The sequence below is a fragment of the Nannospalax galili genome, unplaced genomic scaffold (assembly GCF_000622305.1).
Source record: "Nannospalax galili isolate Female #2095 unplaced genomic scaffold, S.galili_v1.0 scaffold875, whole genome shotgun sequence".
NCBI lineage: Eukaryota > Metazoa > Chordata > Mammalia > Rodentia > Spalacidae > Nannospalax > Nannospalax galili.
Window position 1 is genome coordinate 2,344,058 of NW_008337059.1, and position 15,887 is coordinate 2,359,944.

Below are 15,887 nucleotides of genomic sequence, written 5' to 3' on the forward strand. Positions count from 1 at the left end.
TATCCCTTGTTCCACTACATTCGTGAGCCTCAGATGTAGAGGTTCCACTGTAGATGTGTCACTTAGGGCTGGGTATCTCACAGACACTCATTCTCTGTGTGTGACCACTTGTGGTACTCTGTAATAGTCTCCATCTGTTGCAAAAGAAGTTTCTTTGATGAGTGGTGACTGGCATACCTGTCTGTAGATACAAGGATCTATGTTTAGCATATAGTAAGAAATTACATTTGTCAAGGAATGCGACAGCCTTAGGGTTTTCTCTGAGCTCTATAACCTCACCAGCCATGTGTATTTGGCTATGTTTACAGTGCCACACAGGAGTTCCCTCCCATTGAGTGGGCTTAAAAGTCTAATTAGACAGCTGTTGATTACCCTCCCCAACATAATAGCGCCACGACTGCACCACTATAATTTGCTGTGCCAGTCATTGTTGTGGTTAATAGGCTTTAAAGTTGGTGTTGGACCATCCATTGATGTTCTCCCTTAGCAGCTTGCCTACAGTCTTCCAAAACTACTGTTATGGAAAAATCAGAGACCAACAGCCAAAGTCAGGTGAGGAGAGGAAGTTTAATTTGACGCTAGCTGGACTGACCCATGGATAAAAAGAGTCAGACCCCTTGTTCAAGCTGTGGAGGGTTTTTATACTCAGAGTGAGGAATGTAAGCATATATGTGGTAATTAGGTAAGATAACATATGGCAGCAAAGGTTACAGGAATGTGAAAGTTTTGGAAAACAAAGATTTCTATCCTTGGTTACCAGGGGGCAGGGAAGAAGACTCCTGTTCACCTCCCCCATACCTATCTCTTGTCTCGAGGCTTTTTCTGCTTCAAAGTTCTTAATTACCATCATATTGCAAAAGCTTTTAGTTTCTGACCTGCTCTTCCATTTCCATAATACTATGAGAGCCAGCCTTCAGGGAGGAGGCTTCCAGGTCATTTCCAGCTCCATTGCTCCAAGTCCTGTGTCTGAAGTATGTCCCATCTTCAGCAATAGGGTCTTAAGTTCTGGGAGGCAATCAAGGGCTGTGACAATAGCCTGTGTAATGTTTGGAATCTCTTGGACTACCCTGACCAACAACTCAAAGGGAGATTCCTCCTGTCTGGCCGTTTCCTATTATATAGCATTCAGCTATACACATATTGTATGTATAATTTTTCAGTCAGTAGGCTTTTGAACTAATACATTTCCCTCTGGTTTTTCACAACTGATAAACATTCTTATCTCTCTCCTCTCTCTCCCCCTGTCTAACCCTCCCTCTTCATTCCCTAATTAAAGTCACCCTATTTTTTTAATATTTAATTATTTTTATTTTTTTATGTGTATGAGTGTACTGCCTGCATTTATGTGAGTGCACCCATTTCGTGCAGTGCTGCAGATGTCAGAAGAGGGCTTTGGATTCCCCTGGAACTAGAGTTAAGGACGGTTCGTAGGCGCCATATGGGTGCTAGGAATCAAACCCGGGTCCTCTGCAAGAGCAGGCAGTGCTCTTAACCACTGAGCCATCTCTCCAGCCCCAGGGGAAGATCATTTCTGAGGGGTACAAAGTCAGCCTGGTGGCACACACCCATTATCCCAACACTTGGGAGGTAGAGACAGGAGCATCAGGAGGTTAAAGGTTAGCTTGGGCTACATAAGCTCTGTCTCAACACAAATAGAATCCCACAAAATAATAGAAACAAAAAGAGTCTCAGCTGGGTGTGGTGGCACATGCCTTTGATTCCACTGGGGAGACAGAGGCAGGTGGATCTCTGAATTTGAGGCCAGCCTGGTCTACATAGTGAGTTCCAGGCTGGCTGGGACTACAGGGAGACCCTGTCTCAAAAAGACCAAAAAAAAAAAAAGGAAAAAAAGAAAAAGGAACAAACAAACAAAAAGATTCTCTTAATTTAATTTTTTAAGGATCACTGTGTTGCCCTGGCTGACCTAGAATTTTCTATGCAGCCAGGCTGGTCTTGAACTTGTAGCAATCCTCTTGCTTCCGTCCTCCCAAATGCTAGGGTTACAAGAATGAACCCCAACACCCTTAAATTGTTAAAAATTATTAGGATTCCCCCTCAAAGCTTTTATTTTTTGTGGGTGAAAGCTATACTTGCTGTATTTTAAATTAAAGCAGAAATGTTAATTTCATTGAATAAAAATACACACTATACATTAACATAAATGACTGATTTTTATGAAAAATAACTTTTCAAAACACACTGGCACCGTTTCAGTTTTGCAGATCTGTGTATGGTCTGACTTAACAGAAGACCACTGTTTTTTCACATCCCCCTGGGCATTCAATCTGTTTCCATTTCCCACATCATGTGATTACTGGGCATCTCTGCTCTATACTCCAAAGGAAACGAGAGACAGGCAAATAAAGCCTTACAATTATTGTGAAAATACTCTTACCTTTGGGGCCCTCAAAAGCAACCCTTAGTGGTCCCTAAGCCACACTCTAAGAACTGCTGTGTTCTTCATTAAAAGCTAAAGGGAAACAGCAGTCCTTGACTTAGCTGTTTAGGGAGAACAGTCATACGTACACATTCAATGTACATGAAAGGGAAGAGCGAGCTATTCCAAACTCAAGAAACCCGATGGATGGAGCCCAAAGAGAAAGCAGTGAAGGAAATCTAGTCTGCAGTCGCTTTCCTATGTCACAATTAACCTAAAACTATTTTACTCATTACAACTTGTGATGTGGAACAGCTCCCTGTATCAGTTTAATATCTCAAGACCTACATCCATATAGAACATATAACATCCATCATTTTGTAAAAGTATTTTACTCCTTAAGATTCCTTATTTGGGGCGGCTCTAGTGGCCATGTCTCCAAGGAAACCACTTTGCCTTCCTCAGAGCCAGCAGCATGATGGCAATCTTGGCAGCTACAACTTCAGGTTCCTGCCCCAGACAATCTTTCCGTCCCTGAGGGCCCGGGAGATCACCAACTGGCTCCACCAGTGGTCCATGCTGGGCAGAATCCAGGCACAAGCGTTCGGCTTCAACCAGACCTTCCTGCCCTACCAGAAAGATGATTTTGTCATGGAACTGAAGTGAAAAAAATTGAAGCTATAAATGTACCTTGCAACAACTTTCAATGTCATTTTTAAAAATATATTTATTATTTTTATTTTATGTGTATAAATGTTATGCCTGTGTGTACGTAAGCACACCTGTGTTGTGTAATGCCCGCGGAGGAGAGAAGAGGCTGTCAGATCCCCTGGAACTGGAGTTACAGACAGTTGTTAGCTGACACGTGGGTGCTGGGAACCCGGGTCTTCTGCAAGAACAGTCAGTGTTCTTAACCGCTGAGCCATCTCTCCAGCCCCTCAATGTCATTTTTTTAAAAGAGTGAACTATGTTAATTTATTGGCATCATCAATTTATGAACAAGACATTATCTTTTCTTCATGAAGTGAAGATGATTGCGAGTAGCAACAGTAGGTGTCCACATCTTCACTGTCAGGATGCAGCACTGCAAGCTTCAGTCAGGGTCAATTATTCCTTTTTCACCTTCACAGTTTTTATGCTGCTTTTAGAAGACTTCTCGGCATTTGCTTTGAATTCTGTCTTCAGGGAATCCCTCACTGCTTTTGCACAGATCTGGGAGAACCGGATGTAACTAAGTCCGGCCTGCTGCCAGTAGGCCACCATGGTGTCCGTAGTCGCCGTGTCCTCAGCTGACCAGGGCAGGAAGGTTAGGCCGGATCAATGTCATTTTTTAAACAGTTATGTGATAAAAATACTGTATGAGAAAGTGGACATATCGTCAAGTGCTTAGATTCTTTTTGTGATCCATTTCTTATTTCAGATGAATTATGAAAGATTTTGCCCTTGGAAGATTCTGAAAAATATGAAATCTTCAGCCAGCCAGAGAGAGAAGAGTTCCTGTTCTGTCTTTTTAAGCATCTTTGCCTTGGTGGATCAGAGCCTATGACTCTGCTGGCCTGTGCTACCCTTCACCTAAGGAGCACAAGCAGACCTTGTACTTTATTGTGGACCCCATCAAGCGACATGTGAATGTTCTGTACCATTGCTATGTATGGTGTAGGAGAAATGTCTTAATGCTGTTTCAGACCATTTAAAGTTACTGCTTCTTAATTCATCTTGTCTCTGTGTCAATACTGATGGGGAGATATGTTTTTGCAGATCAACTAAAGTCAACTATAAAGAGCCTGCTTCAAGCAGGAGAAGGCAAACACCAAGCTGCCTCTCCCTAAATTTACGTGGTATGCTCATACAGGAACCCCTGCTGTCATCTGTACAAAGTGGGGGTAGAATTTCTACAGAGAGTTGCAAGTTACAGATATCTATCTAGTTCATATTTATCCTGTCAAGATACAGCTGAGTTCTCAGGTTCCCATGTATTTTTTAATTGCTTTTAGTTTTTTGAGGCAGGATCTCATATGGCTTTGGCTGGCCTTGAACTCGCCATGTAGCTGAGGCTGGTCTTGAATTTCTGATCCTCCTATCTCCTCCCAATTGCTGGGATACAGGCATGTACCCATGCCCAACTTTTAAGTATTTTGTTTTAGAAGCTAATTAATTCTGGGTTAGAATTGTACCATTAAACAAAATATCTCCATCACCACTTATTAATATGACTTTTAAACGTGAGTTTCATTTAATTACATTTTTAGTTGCAGAAGGGTTTATGTCTCTAGAGTTAAAAAAAGCATAGCAGTTCTTTTGCTTCATTTGTTCCACTTAAAATCCTCAATTAAGGCTGAGCATGGTGGTGTATGCCTTTAATCCCAGCACTCGGGAGGCAGAGGCAGGCAGATCTCTGTGAGTTCAAGGATAGCCTTGTCTACATACTGAGTTCCAGGCCAACTGGGACTACAGGGAGACCCTGTCTCAAAAATACCAAAAAAACCTATATTCTTATCACATAATAAAGCTCCAGCTACACTATTAAAAAAAAAAAAGATTCCTTATTTGGTAATGGCAATCACTATGGTTCTCAATCAAGTGGAGGGATATGAGAACTTTCTGGCCAGGTGTGGTAGCTCACACTTGTAATCCCAACACCCAGGCGGCTGAACAGGGTCATAATAAGTCTGAGGTCAGCCAGGGCTATTCGATGAGTCCTAGGTCAGTCTAGGTCACAGAGCAAGACTATCTCAAAACAAAAAACAAAAACTTTTTTTTTTTTTGGTGTGCACAGGCAGTCAGCAGCACATCCAATATTTGAATATTTGAAAAACAGTAAAAATGCCATTTTTACAAGAAACTGTTGGTGTCTAAACTAAAAGGAGCTAGGAGTTGGTGGCACATGCCTTTACTCCTAGTACTGGGGAAGCAGAAGCAGATGGATCTCTGAGGAGTTCAAGGCAGCCACAGCTACATAGTGAGACCCTCCCTGTCTCAGCAAAAAAAAAAAAGGGGGTTTTGAAAAGGGATGCTGGCCAGAGATGACTCAGTGGTTATAGAAACTTGTTGCTCTTACAAAGGACCTGGCTTCAGTTCCTAGTGCCCACATAGTAGCTAACAGCCACCTGCAACTCTAGTTCTAGGGGATCTGACACTCTCTTCTGGCCTTGACAGGCATTGTACTTTCAAACATGCAAGAAAAACACTCATATACATAAAAATAAATTTAAAAATATTAACTTTTTTAAAAAAAGGTTGAGAAAGGTTGATCCAGGTGTGGTGCACACCTTTAATCCCAGCACTCAGGAGGCAGAGGCAAGCAATCTTTGTGAAATCAAGGCGAGTCTGGTCTACATAGCAAGTTCCAGACCAGCTGGGGCTACATGGAGACTCTGTCTCAAAAAAACCAATAATAGTAATAATAATAATAAAATGAAAATATAAAGGTTGAAAATTGGGTCCAGTCAGATGGCTCAGCAAAGGGTGCTTACTACCAAGTCTGATGACCTGAACTCAACACCCAGAACCCACATGGTAGAAGGAAAGAACTGACTCTCTCATGTTGTCCTCTGACCTCTACATATGTGCTGTGGTACACACACATATGCACAATAAAAATAAATAAATAAATAAATAAATAAATAAATAAATAAATAAATAAATGCAAATTTTTTAAAATACAAATGGCCAATAATTATTTCAATTTTATGTTTATGGGTATTTTGCCTACATGTAAGTAAGTGCACCAGTGTCGTACAATGCCCACAAAGGCTAGAAGGAGGCATAAGAATCCCTGGAACTAGAGTTAGGGACAGTTGTTAACTGCCATGAAGGTGCTGAGCATCAAACCCAGGTCCTCTGAAAGAGCAAGGCAGTGTGTATTTTTTTGGTCTTTTTGAGACAGGGTCTCCCTGTAGCCCCAGCTATCTTGGAACTCACTATGTAGATCAGGGTGGCCTTGAACTCGCAGAGATCTGCCTGTCTCTGCCTCCCCAAGGGTTGGGATTAAAGGCGTGCGCCACCAGGTCCAGCTCCAGACAGTGTTCTTAACAACTGAGCCATCTCTACAACCCCCAATAAATGTTTTTAAAAGGCTGAAAACTCATTGAAATGATGATGTGAACTTCTTAGAATATGTGGGTAGATATCGTTACAGACACCATAACTGGACCAAATAGCATTACCTAATGAATTGCTATTCTCAGTGGTTTTAAGAACATCCACTCTCTCAAAAAGACCAAAAAAAAAAAAAAAAGAACATCCACTCAAAATTATACTACTTTGCCTTATGACACCATGTAGCCAAGAAAGGCTTATCTAAAGGTTAGGCATATATCTTAAAAATAGGGCAAAGGGGCTGGAGAGACAGCTCAGTAGTTAAGAGCCCTGGCTGCTCTTGCAAAAGGCCTGGGTTCAGTTCCTAGCACCCACCTAGTGGTTCACAACTGTCTGTAACTCTAGGTACCAAAGGATCCAACACCTTCTTCTGACACGAGGCAGACACATGATACACATACATGTATGCAGACGCACGCACACCTAATTTATTTTTTCATTTATTTATTTATTTCATTTTATTGTCTTTTTGAGACAGGGTCCCCTTGTAGCCCCAGCTGTCCTGGAACTCAATATGTAGACCAGGCTGGCCTCAAATTCACCAAGATCCACCTGCCTCTGCCTCTGCCTCTGCCTCCCAAGTGCTGGGATTAAAGGCATGCGCCACCACTCCCGGCACCACCTAATTTATTTTTAATTTTTAAAACACATGTTGAGGGCTGAAGAGATGGCTCAGCTGTCAAGGACAGTGGTTATTCTTGCAGAAGACCTGGGTTCGAATCCCAGGACCCACAGCTAACAACTGTCCATAATTCCAGTCCCAGGGGATCCAACAGCCTCTTCTGACCTCCGCAGACATTGCATTGCACGACATGGGTGCACTTACCTACATGCAGGCAATACATGCATACACATAAAATAAAAATAATAAATAAAATTAATTTAAAAAAATGTTGAAGCCAGGTGTGGTGGCGCATGCCTTTAATCCCAGCACTTGGGAGGCAGAGGCAGGTGGATCTCTGTGAGTTCAAGGCCAGCCTGGTCTACATAGTGAGTTCCAGGACAGCTGGGGATACAGGGAGACCCTGTCTCAAAAAAATACAAAAAAAAACAAAAACAAAAACAAAAACAAAAAAAATGTTGAAAATAGGACAAGATGAAGCACATCATGGTGAAGCTCGCCTGTGATCCCAGCAACTCAGGAGGTACAGGGAAGAAGATTAAGGGGTCAAAGTCATTCTATATGGCTAGTTTGAGGTCAGCCTGGAAAACATGTGCCCTCATCTGAAAATAAAATTAAACAAAAGGACAAAATGAAAAACTCTTCACTATGTTCCTGCTAAGTACCAGGAACTACGTTAGGAGCTATTACATACGGTATCTCATTTAAAACCTCTTAAACTAGTTAGAGCATATGCTGTTCTGTGACTCCTGACAACAGGAATATCTAGTACTACTAGCCACATAAGAGTAAATAACTTAAAAAAAAAAAAAAAAAAAAAGTCTGTACTGAGTGAGCATGAGCCCTGAAGCACAAGGGTAGAATCAAGGAGGTACAATGAGAGCACATCACCATGACTTCCAATCTAGCAATTTCTGTCTTCCTGTTCCAGGTCCATCCTTGTTCATGCTGTGGCAGAAACCATTGTAAACTGAGAATCAAGGCTACCATATTCAAGAATGTTTCAGACTGTTTCAAAAGTAGCTATTACACATACAACTGGTTCCTCCAATCTGTTTCCTCTTCTTGCCTGATACAAGAGCCCTCATTTTTGCCTAGGCAAGATAAAAACTATAGCTCCCAACCACTACAGTAACTATGTTCTAGATAAGAGGATGTAGGCAGAAAAATCTGGTGCAGCTTCTAGGAAGAGCCCTAAAGGGTGGAGACTCTTCTCCAACTAGCTCATAGCAAATAAGCTTAAGCAATCATCTTAGAGGATGAAATATAGGCCACACACTAGGGACAGCTGAATCCTGGGCTGAAGTGAAAAGTCTTCCTGAGCAGCCTATAGACATCCTTCACAAGTGAGATAAATGAACTTTTTTCATGTCATTATTATTTTAAAATATCTGCCGCGCATAGTCAAGTTCAATACTAACCAATACCATAGCTGAAAAGAGAAACTATAAATTCAATGCCTGATTAACTCTGAGGCAGCAGAGTGTTAGGAGTATAACCTCAAAACTCAGTATGCCTTACTAGCTGGGGGACCTTGAACATCCTAGTTCCCTCATCAGTGGAGATAAGAACAGTACCAACCTCTGAAGGTGGTTATGAGGAATAAGTGTGTTAATATAAATTAATAAATAAAGCACTTAAAACAGTACCTGGTATATAGTAAGTGCTAGTTAAATAAATACACTGGGTGCAGATTCAAGGGTGGCCCATGACCTTAATCCCAGCACTCAGGAGGCAGAGGCAGGTGGTTCAAAGCCAGCCTGATCTACATAGTGAGTTCCAGGCCAGTTGGGACTACAGGGAGACACTGTCTCAAAGACAAAAAAAAAAAAAAAAAAAAAAAAAAAAAAACTACAGTTTGTCTATAGGCCAGTCTAACCCTTCACAGCATTTAGGAAGTGGTCCTCTGCCTAAGCCACATTTTCAGTGGCAGCAGGGTAGTTACATTAATAAATTTTGTCCAGAGTCAGGAGTGGTAGTGCATGCCTTTAATCCCAGCACTAAAGAGGCAGAGGCAAGTGCCTATCTGTAAGACTGAGGCCAGACTGGTCTACAAAGGGAGTTCCAAGGTAGCTGGGAGCTACAGGGAAACCCTGTCTCAAAACAAACAACAAAACGTTTTGGCTGGTATCTGTGTGTAATTTCCCCTCACAAAAAAATAGTGGCCAAGAAATTATAGACTGGGATCCTGAACATCACCAAAACACATACCTATAGTCTGTCATTCTCTGTGTATGTTTTGAGGTTCTAGAAGTCAGATCCTATTACTCCCACCTGTCAAGAGACCCAGATCACTTCTCTGCTCACCTGACACTTCCATAATGAGCACGAATAACATCATGAAAGAAAACAAGAATCTTCCCCCCAGTGGCTATCAAAAAGATCCTTAGCCGACTCTTAGCCAAAAGGACAACCATCACTACTCCCCACAAACAAAAAACTCCTATCTTAAATCTCAGTCTGTTCTCAAATAAAAAAGATAAAATTATGTTGCTGATTTGTTTTGTTGTGCTAGGGGTTGAATCAGAGGCCTTTGTGCAAATTCTCAAAGCTTTACCCAATCCAGTTCATACAAACAAGTTGACAGCAGAAATACTCTCTGGTTTTTGATAATTCAGGGACAACTCTGGGTGAATGAATCATTCAAAGAACTTGACCAAGAGCTACAAGTCACAGCCCATCCTGGTCATTTAGACAAACAGCATGCTGCCCAGTTAATCCACACAGCACTTGGCCTGAGGTTCTGGTGGGAGAATTATGAGCTGGAGGCCAGCCTAGGCTACATAGCAAGGGCCTGACTTAAAAAAAAAGTTCACACAAGATGCAAGGAAATTTTGAGGAAACTCTGACACCCATCATTTTAATACATACAACAAGAGTACATTTTTAACAATGAACTATTTTGGAACATTTGAAAACCTCAACAGGAAGGATTTGGCATATCTTCACCCACTTATTCTTTCAATATCTCTGGTTTGATCTGCATCAAATATTTCAAATTAAATTAAATATTTGAAATATTTCAAATCAATTTCACTTCTCACCTACCCTGGTCATGTCATGCCCCAGCTTATCCTACTCTCATCCCCCGACAAGCAGGGGACAAAATAAAGGTCAGCAAAACTCTGCCTTTGCTGAAAAGAATGGGAGAGAAATGAAAGTAAAACACAGCAGTCTCGTGTTTTTAAAAAACGTTCCATACTGAGGAACCATGAGCAATAATGTGAACCTTTTCCCAGAAGTAAGCAATAACTAGGGTAGATGAAACTGATGAGTCCACCCACGCTGTTATCAATGACTGTCAGTAAGAACCCTGGGATTGTAGCAGGATACAACCACCCCACCCCAACCAGAGGCTGAAATTAAATCCCCAAAGCCCGTGATGGGTCAACTGTCCTATAGAACAGCGACACATCGCTTCGGTCAAAAATAAGGGGGGAGGGGACTGGAGCCCCAAATCTGTAAGCCAATGGCCGAATACAAGTCACAGTTGTGTAAAGCTAAGGAACCTACTGGAAAGCAGCATCCGTCAGCGCCTCTCGGTCCAGGAGCAGTCTTCCCGGAGGCAGCTGGGCCTCTGTCCCGTATCTGGTCAATTTCCTCTTTTCATTTTCCACTCACGCCTCCCCCACCTAAAGGTTCTGATTGATTTCTTCATTCCGCGGTGCTTTCCTATCTCCAGTCCCCAGAAGCATTCCAAAGCGGGCTAGAGGCAGGCACTGAACTTTCTCTTTTGCAACCGTCCAATTCCCCTTCTCCCACTCTCGGGGGGCACTCACCCCCCCCAAACTCCCGGGGCACCCCCGCACTCACCCCCTGAGAGTCCTTGACGAAGTAGCTTCCGCTGGAGCCCTGGTAGATGCGCTCCGGGAAGATGCAGCACTCGATGGCCACTTCGGCCTGCCGCACCACCACCTCGAACTCCGGGTCCTCCGGAAAATCGTTCCGCTCGCGCTGAGGCTGAGCTGCGTGCGCTGCGGCCGCGGCCTGGGCAGCCAGGGCCTGGGCCTGCGCCGCCACCGTGTGGGTCTGACACTGCGCAGCTGGGCACCGGGCTCGATCCAGCAGCGGCTGCCGCTCCCGGTCGTGGCCGGGAGAGCCGGGCGGAGACGGGCCCGAGCCGGCCGCCGCCACGCGGACCGCACCCCCCGGCACCTGCGGAAAGTGAGCTCCCGAGCCCGACGGGAAGGTGTACTCCGGGGGTTGGGCCCGCTCGGGGGACACAAGTGGGCTAGTCTCGTCCATCCCTCAGGCCGCCGGCTCGGGAACCCGTCCCGCTCCACACAACGCAGCTCGCGACCGCGACCAATCCGCGGCACCCCCCACCTCCCTCTTGGCCAACCAGGTCGCGGCGCCTCCATAGCCCCGCCCCTAGCCTGCCCTGTTTACTTGGCGACGCGTAGGCACGGCCCCTCGCGCCCGAACAGTGGCCAATCAGAAGCCGCTCCTACGCAATCGCGGTCTCGACGGCTGTCTCAGCTCCTCTGTGTTGACTGCGCATGCTCTAAGCGACAGACCCGGGTCAGGCACGCCCTCTGCCCCTAGTTCCGCCCCTAGCTTCCGATTGGCTGACAGGTCTTTGGACGCTTTCTTAACAGTAGCTTTCTTGTTAGTCACTTTTTTTTTTGGGGGGGGGGGTTGAGATAGTCTCCCTGTAGCCCCTGAAACTCACTGTGTAGATCAGGCTGGCCTTGAACTCGCAAATGTCCGCCTGCCTCTGCTTCCCGAGTGCTGGAATTAAAGGTATGCGCCATCACTCCCGGCCTCTTGTTAGTCACTTTTAATTGAGTGCCTACTATGTACTGGCTGTGAAACTGGAAAAACGTCAATTTTGTGTCATTGATTGATCACCTACTATGTTCAAAGTACCGAAGAGACAACAATGAAACAAAGATACCCCCCCCCACCTCATGCTATCTCCATAAAAAACTTCAAAATCCCAACCCTCATGCATTTTACATGGTGTCTGGCCCAATGATTTAATACTTATCCAATAATTGAGGAAAGCTCTGATCCCTTGAGAATAAGTCTATGGTTTTTATTCGCCTCAGTGTCTAGACAGAGTTAGGGCTCACTTTTATTAGTGAAAAGAAGAAAAATATGCTCTGTCTTCATTCTGAGGACAAACAACGTCCCGGGGGCAGTCAGAGATAGAGTCAACAGTGTTAGCTGAAATTCCACAATAGTTCACAGTCTTGGACAGAGGTTAGAGAGTGCGCAAAAGGTCTGTATGCCTGTTCTATGAGCTAATTCCTCACTAGCAACCAAATCATTATGGGGGAGAAGGAAAGAAAAGGCTTGTCATGTGTAGGACTTTGCTGGAGAGAAGGAGGAAAGAGGTTAGAGACTATGGGGGATAGCCGGATTAGATGAGGGGAATCAGTTAAATAAGGCTGTGTAAGACCTGGTGAGCCAACAAGCAGAAGGCATGTGAGAAGTGCAGAGAGTTTTGGAGGAAAGACCTTAACAGGAAGGTAGGCGTGATGTGGGACATATCCACTTCAGATCCAGACACTGCATTCTAAAGTGTAGAATCGGGGGCTGGAGAGATGGCTGGCTGTTCTTCCAGAGAACTGGGTTAGGGTCCCAGCATCTCTGCATGTAACTCCAGTTCCAGGAAATCTGATGCCCTCTTCTGGTCTCTGCAGTCATTGCATGTGCAGTTGCACTTACATACATGCAGGCAAAACACTCACACAAATAAAATAAAAATAAAAGTGTAGAATGGGGACTGGAGAGATGGCTCCATGGTTAAGAGCACTGGTTGCTCTTGCAGAGGACACAGGTTCAGTTCCCAGCACCCACATGGGGGCTCACAACAATCTGTAACTCCAGTTCCAGGGGATCCAATACCCTCTTCTGGACTCTGTGGGCATTGTACATACGTGGTACACTTACTGGCAGGCAAAACACTCATACACATAAAAATAAAAATTTTAAACATTTTATTTATTATTTGCATTTTATGAGTATGAGTGTATTGGCTGCATGTGTGTAACTGCACCTGTGTTGTGCAATGCCTGAAGGGGTCAGAAGAGGGCATCAGATTCACCTGGAACTGGAGTTATGGATATTGGATGGTTGTTAGCTGCCATGTGGGTGCTGGGAATTGAACTTGGGTACTCAGCAAAAGTAGTAAGTGCTCTTAAACTCTGAGTCATCTCTCCAGTCCAAAATTTTTAAATCTTTTAAAAAAATAAAGTGGGGGCTGGAGAGATATAAGAGAGAGTACTGTTTAATTGCAGAGGACCAAAGTTCTATTCCTAGCACCTTCATGGAGGGGGGAGGGCAGCTCACAACCACCTACAGCTCCAGCTCCAGGGCATCTGGCAGCCTCTTCAGCCTCTAAGGACACGTACACTCACATGCTCATACTTATACACAGACACACATATGTAATTAAAAATAAAATGTTTTTAAAAACAAAAAGTAGCCAGACCTGATGGTTCATGCCTTTAATCCCAGCACTCAGGAGGCAGAGGCAGGTGGATCTCTGACACCAGACCTGGTTCACATAGTGAGTTCCAGGCCTGCTGGGCTACAGGGAGACCATGTCTCAAAAAGACAAAAAACAAACAAAAAAAAACAACCCATAAACAATAGAATGTAAGACATAGAAATATGGATTTGGGGATCATAGACATCTGAGATTAAATCCCTGCTCTACAATGATTATTGTTGAAAAATTAATCTCTAAAGTCTCCGTTTTCTCATCTATAAAATGAGAATCATCACCCCTACCTTACTTGATTAAATAAGACTCTATAATATATGTAAAGCACTTAGGATAGGACTTCGGGCATAAAGAGCATTCCTTCTTTCATCAAAGCTGGGGTCACTGCTAATGTTTTTGTTTTTCTGCTTAGTGTAACCAGATAGAGGAATGAGTTTTTCACAAAAGATAACAAAACACATAGTCACTAGTACTTAGTAATCATACATTTTATTTATTTATTTTGGTTTTTTTTTTTTTTTTTTTTTTTTTTTTTTCTTTTTGAGACAGCTGTAGCCTCAGCTGGGCCGGAACTTGCTATGTAAACAAGGCGGCTGACCTCGAACTCACAGAGATCTGCCTGCCTCTGCCTCCCAGGTGCTGGGATTAAAGGCATGCACCACCACGCCCAGCATCTCTATCATACTTTTAAAAATATGTATTTATTGTATGGGTGTATATGTGTAGTTGGGTGCTTGTGCCACAATGTGTGTGGAGGTCAGAGGACAACTCTCAGAAATTGGTTCTAGAACTCCTACCATGTGGGTAGGAGTTGAACTCAGGTCATCAGGCTTGGCTGCAAGTGCCTACTGAGCCATCTCACCAGCCCACATAATCATTGTTTCTTCAGTCAAATTATTGCCACAGCTCACTAGTATTCCATTGAAGGTGCTATTGTTTGATGTATGTATGAGAAATAACTTGAACTTTTTTGACCAAATGAACCTTCTAGAGCTGAAAGGATACCTCAGTGGTTGTTTGCTACCATATATAAGGCCCTGTGTCCAATCCCCATCACAACAAAAATAAATCAAATAAACCATCCTAGGCAAAGATCTATATAGAGTTCCACTTCCCCTTTCAGTTATAACTATGCAGTTATTTTCCCTGCCCTGACATCAACTAATTAAGTGTCCCCAGAGTCAAATGATATTTGGTATTGTTCATCTCGTTCATCTCATTTAACTCATGAACTTCAAATTATGAGCAGATTTAAAGTTACCCCTGGAATTTTGAGTTTCCTCTTTGTAAATATCCTCAGACTTTGATTCTGTATCTACCACTTAGAATTTGATTTCTCTCTTACTAAAGAGTGTCAAAACATGCCCTACTGCATATGAAGAGGTAGCACTTACTCAATGCTAAGTATGTGCCAGGCATTGGTGTTTTTTTTGTTTTCTTTTGTATTTGTTTTTGTTTTGGTCTTTTTGAAACAGGGTCTTCCTGTAGTGCCAGCTGTCCTGGAACTCACTATGTAGACCAGGCTAGTCTTAAACTCAGAGAGAGGAAGCTGCCTCTACCTCCAGAGTGCTGGGACTATAGACATGGGCCATCACACCCGGCTAACCAGGCATTGTTTTAAGTATTCTGCATGGATTAACTCATTTATTTTATTTTTTTTTTATTTTTTATTTTTTTGGTCTTTTTGAGATAGGTCCTTGTAGCCACAGCTGGCCTGGATTCGCTATGGAGACCAGGCTGGCCTTGAACTCACAGAGATCCGCCTGCCTCTGCCTCCCCAGCGTTGGGGATTCGCTATGGAGACCAGGCTGGCCTTGAACTCACAGAGATCTTCCTGCCTCTGCCTCCCAAGTGCTGGGACTAAAGGCTTTGTGCCACCACACCCAGCGGATTAACTCATTTAACTGTAATTATAATTCCTATGATGTTGGATACTGAGTCCCAGGAAGACAGAGTAATTTGCTCTTACCTGCCAAGCCATCTTGCTAGCCTAAGAAACTACATTTTGCAAAGGATAGCTTGTCTTTAACTTACAGATCTGTCCAAAATTTGGCCTCGCACCATCCACTTTATCTTATTTCCTCATATTTTCCAATATACATTTGATGGAATCAAACCAAGTCCCCCCAGACCAAAAGAAGAATATTCTGGGAAACTGTACAAGGAAGTAAGATATAAAATTCTAACTACTGAGACAAAGCTGACCTTTTCATGCTCCACGCATAAAGCTGAAAATCACCCGAAACTTCCTCCCACTACTGCCGCTCCCCCTCCCACTTCTGCCGCTTCTGCCGCTTACCCGAAACTACCCCCTCCCACTTCTACCGCTTGTAGTT

General features: G+C 43.5%; 1 protein-coding gene and 2 pseudogenes across 1 annotated transcript in view; 1 reads left to right on the plus strand and 2 right to left on the minus strand.

Moving 5' to 3' along the window:
- Pi4k2a (phosphatidylinositol 4-kinase type 2 alpha) overlaps positions 1-11,412 on the minus strand; it is a 60,669-nt gene extending 49,257 nt beyond the window's left edge. Inside the window, exon 1 of the mRNA XM_008831968.2 lies at positions 10,911-11,412. Within this exon, the coding sequence (XP_008830190.1) occupies positions 10,911-11,342 (432 nt within the window). The 5' untranslated portion in view covers positions 11,343-11,412. The remainder of the gene's footprint in view (positions 1-10,910) is intronic.
- On the plus strand, positions 2,606-4,363 carry LOC115070171 (annotated as a pseudogene).
- On the minus strand, positions 3,485-3,738 carry LOC103733192 (annotated as a pseudogene).
- Positions 11,413-15,887: the final 4,475 nt, after the last annotated feature.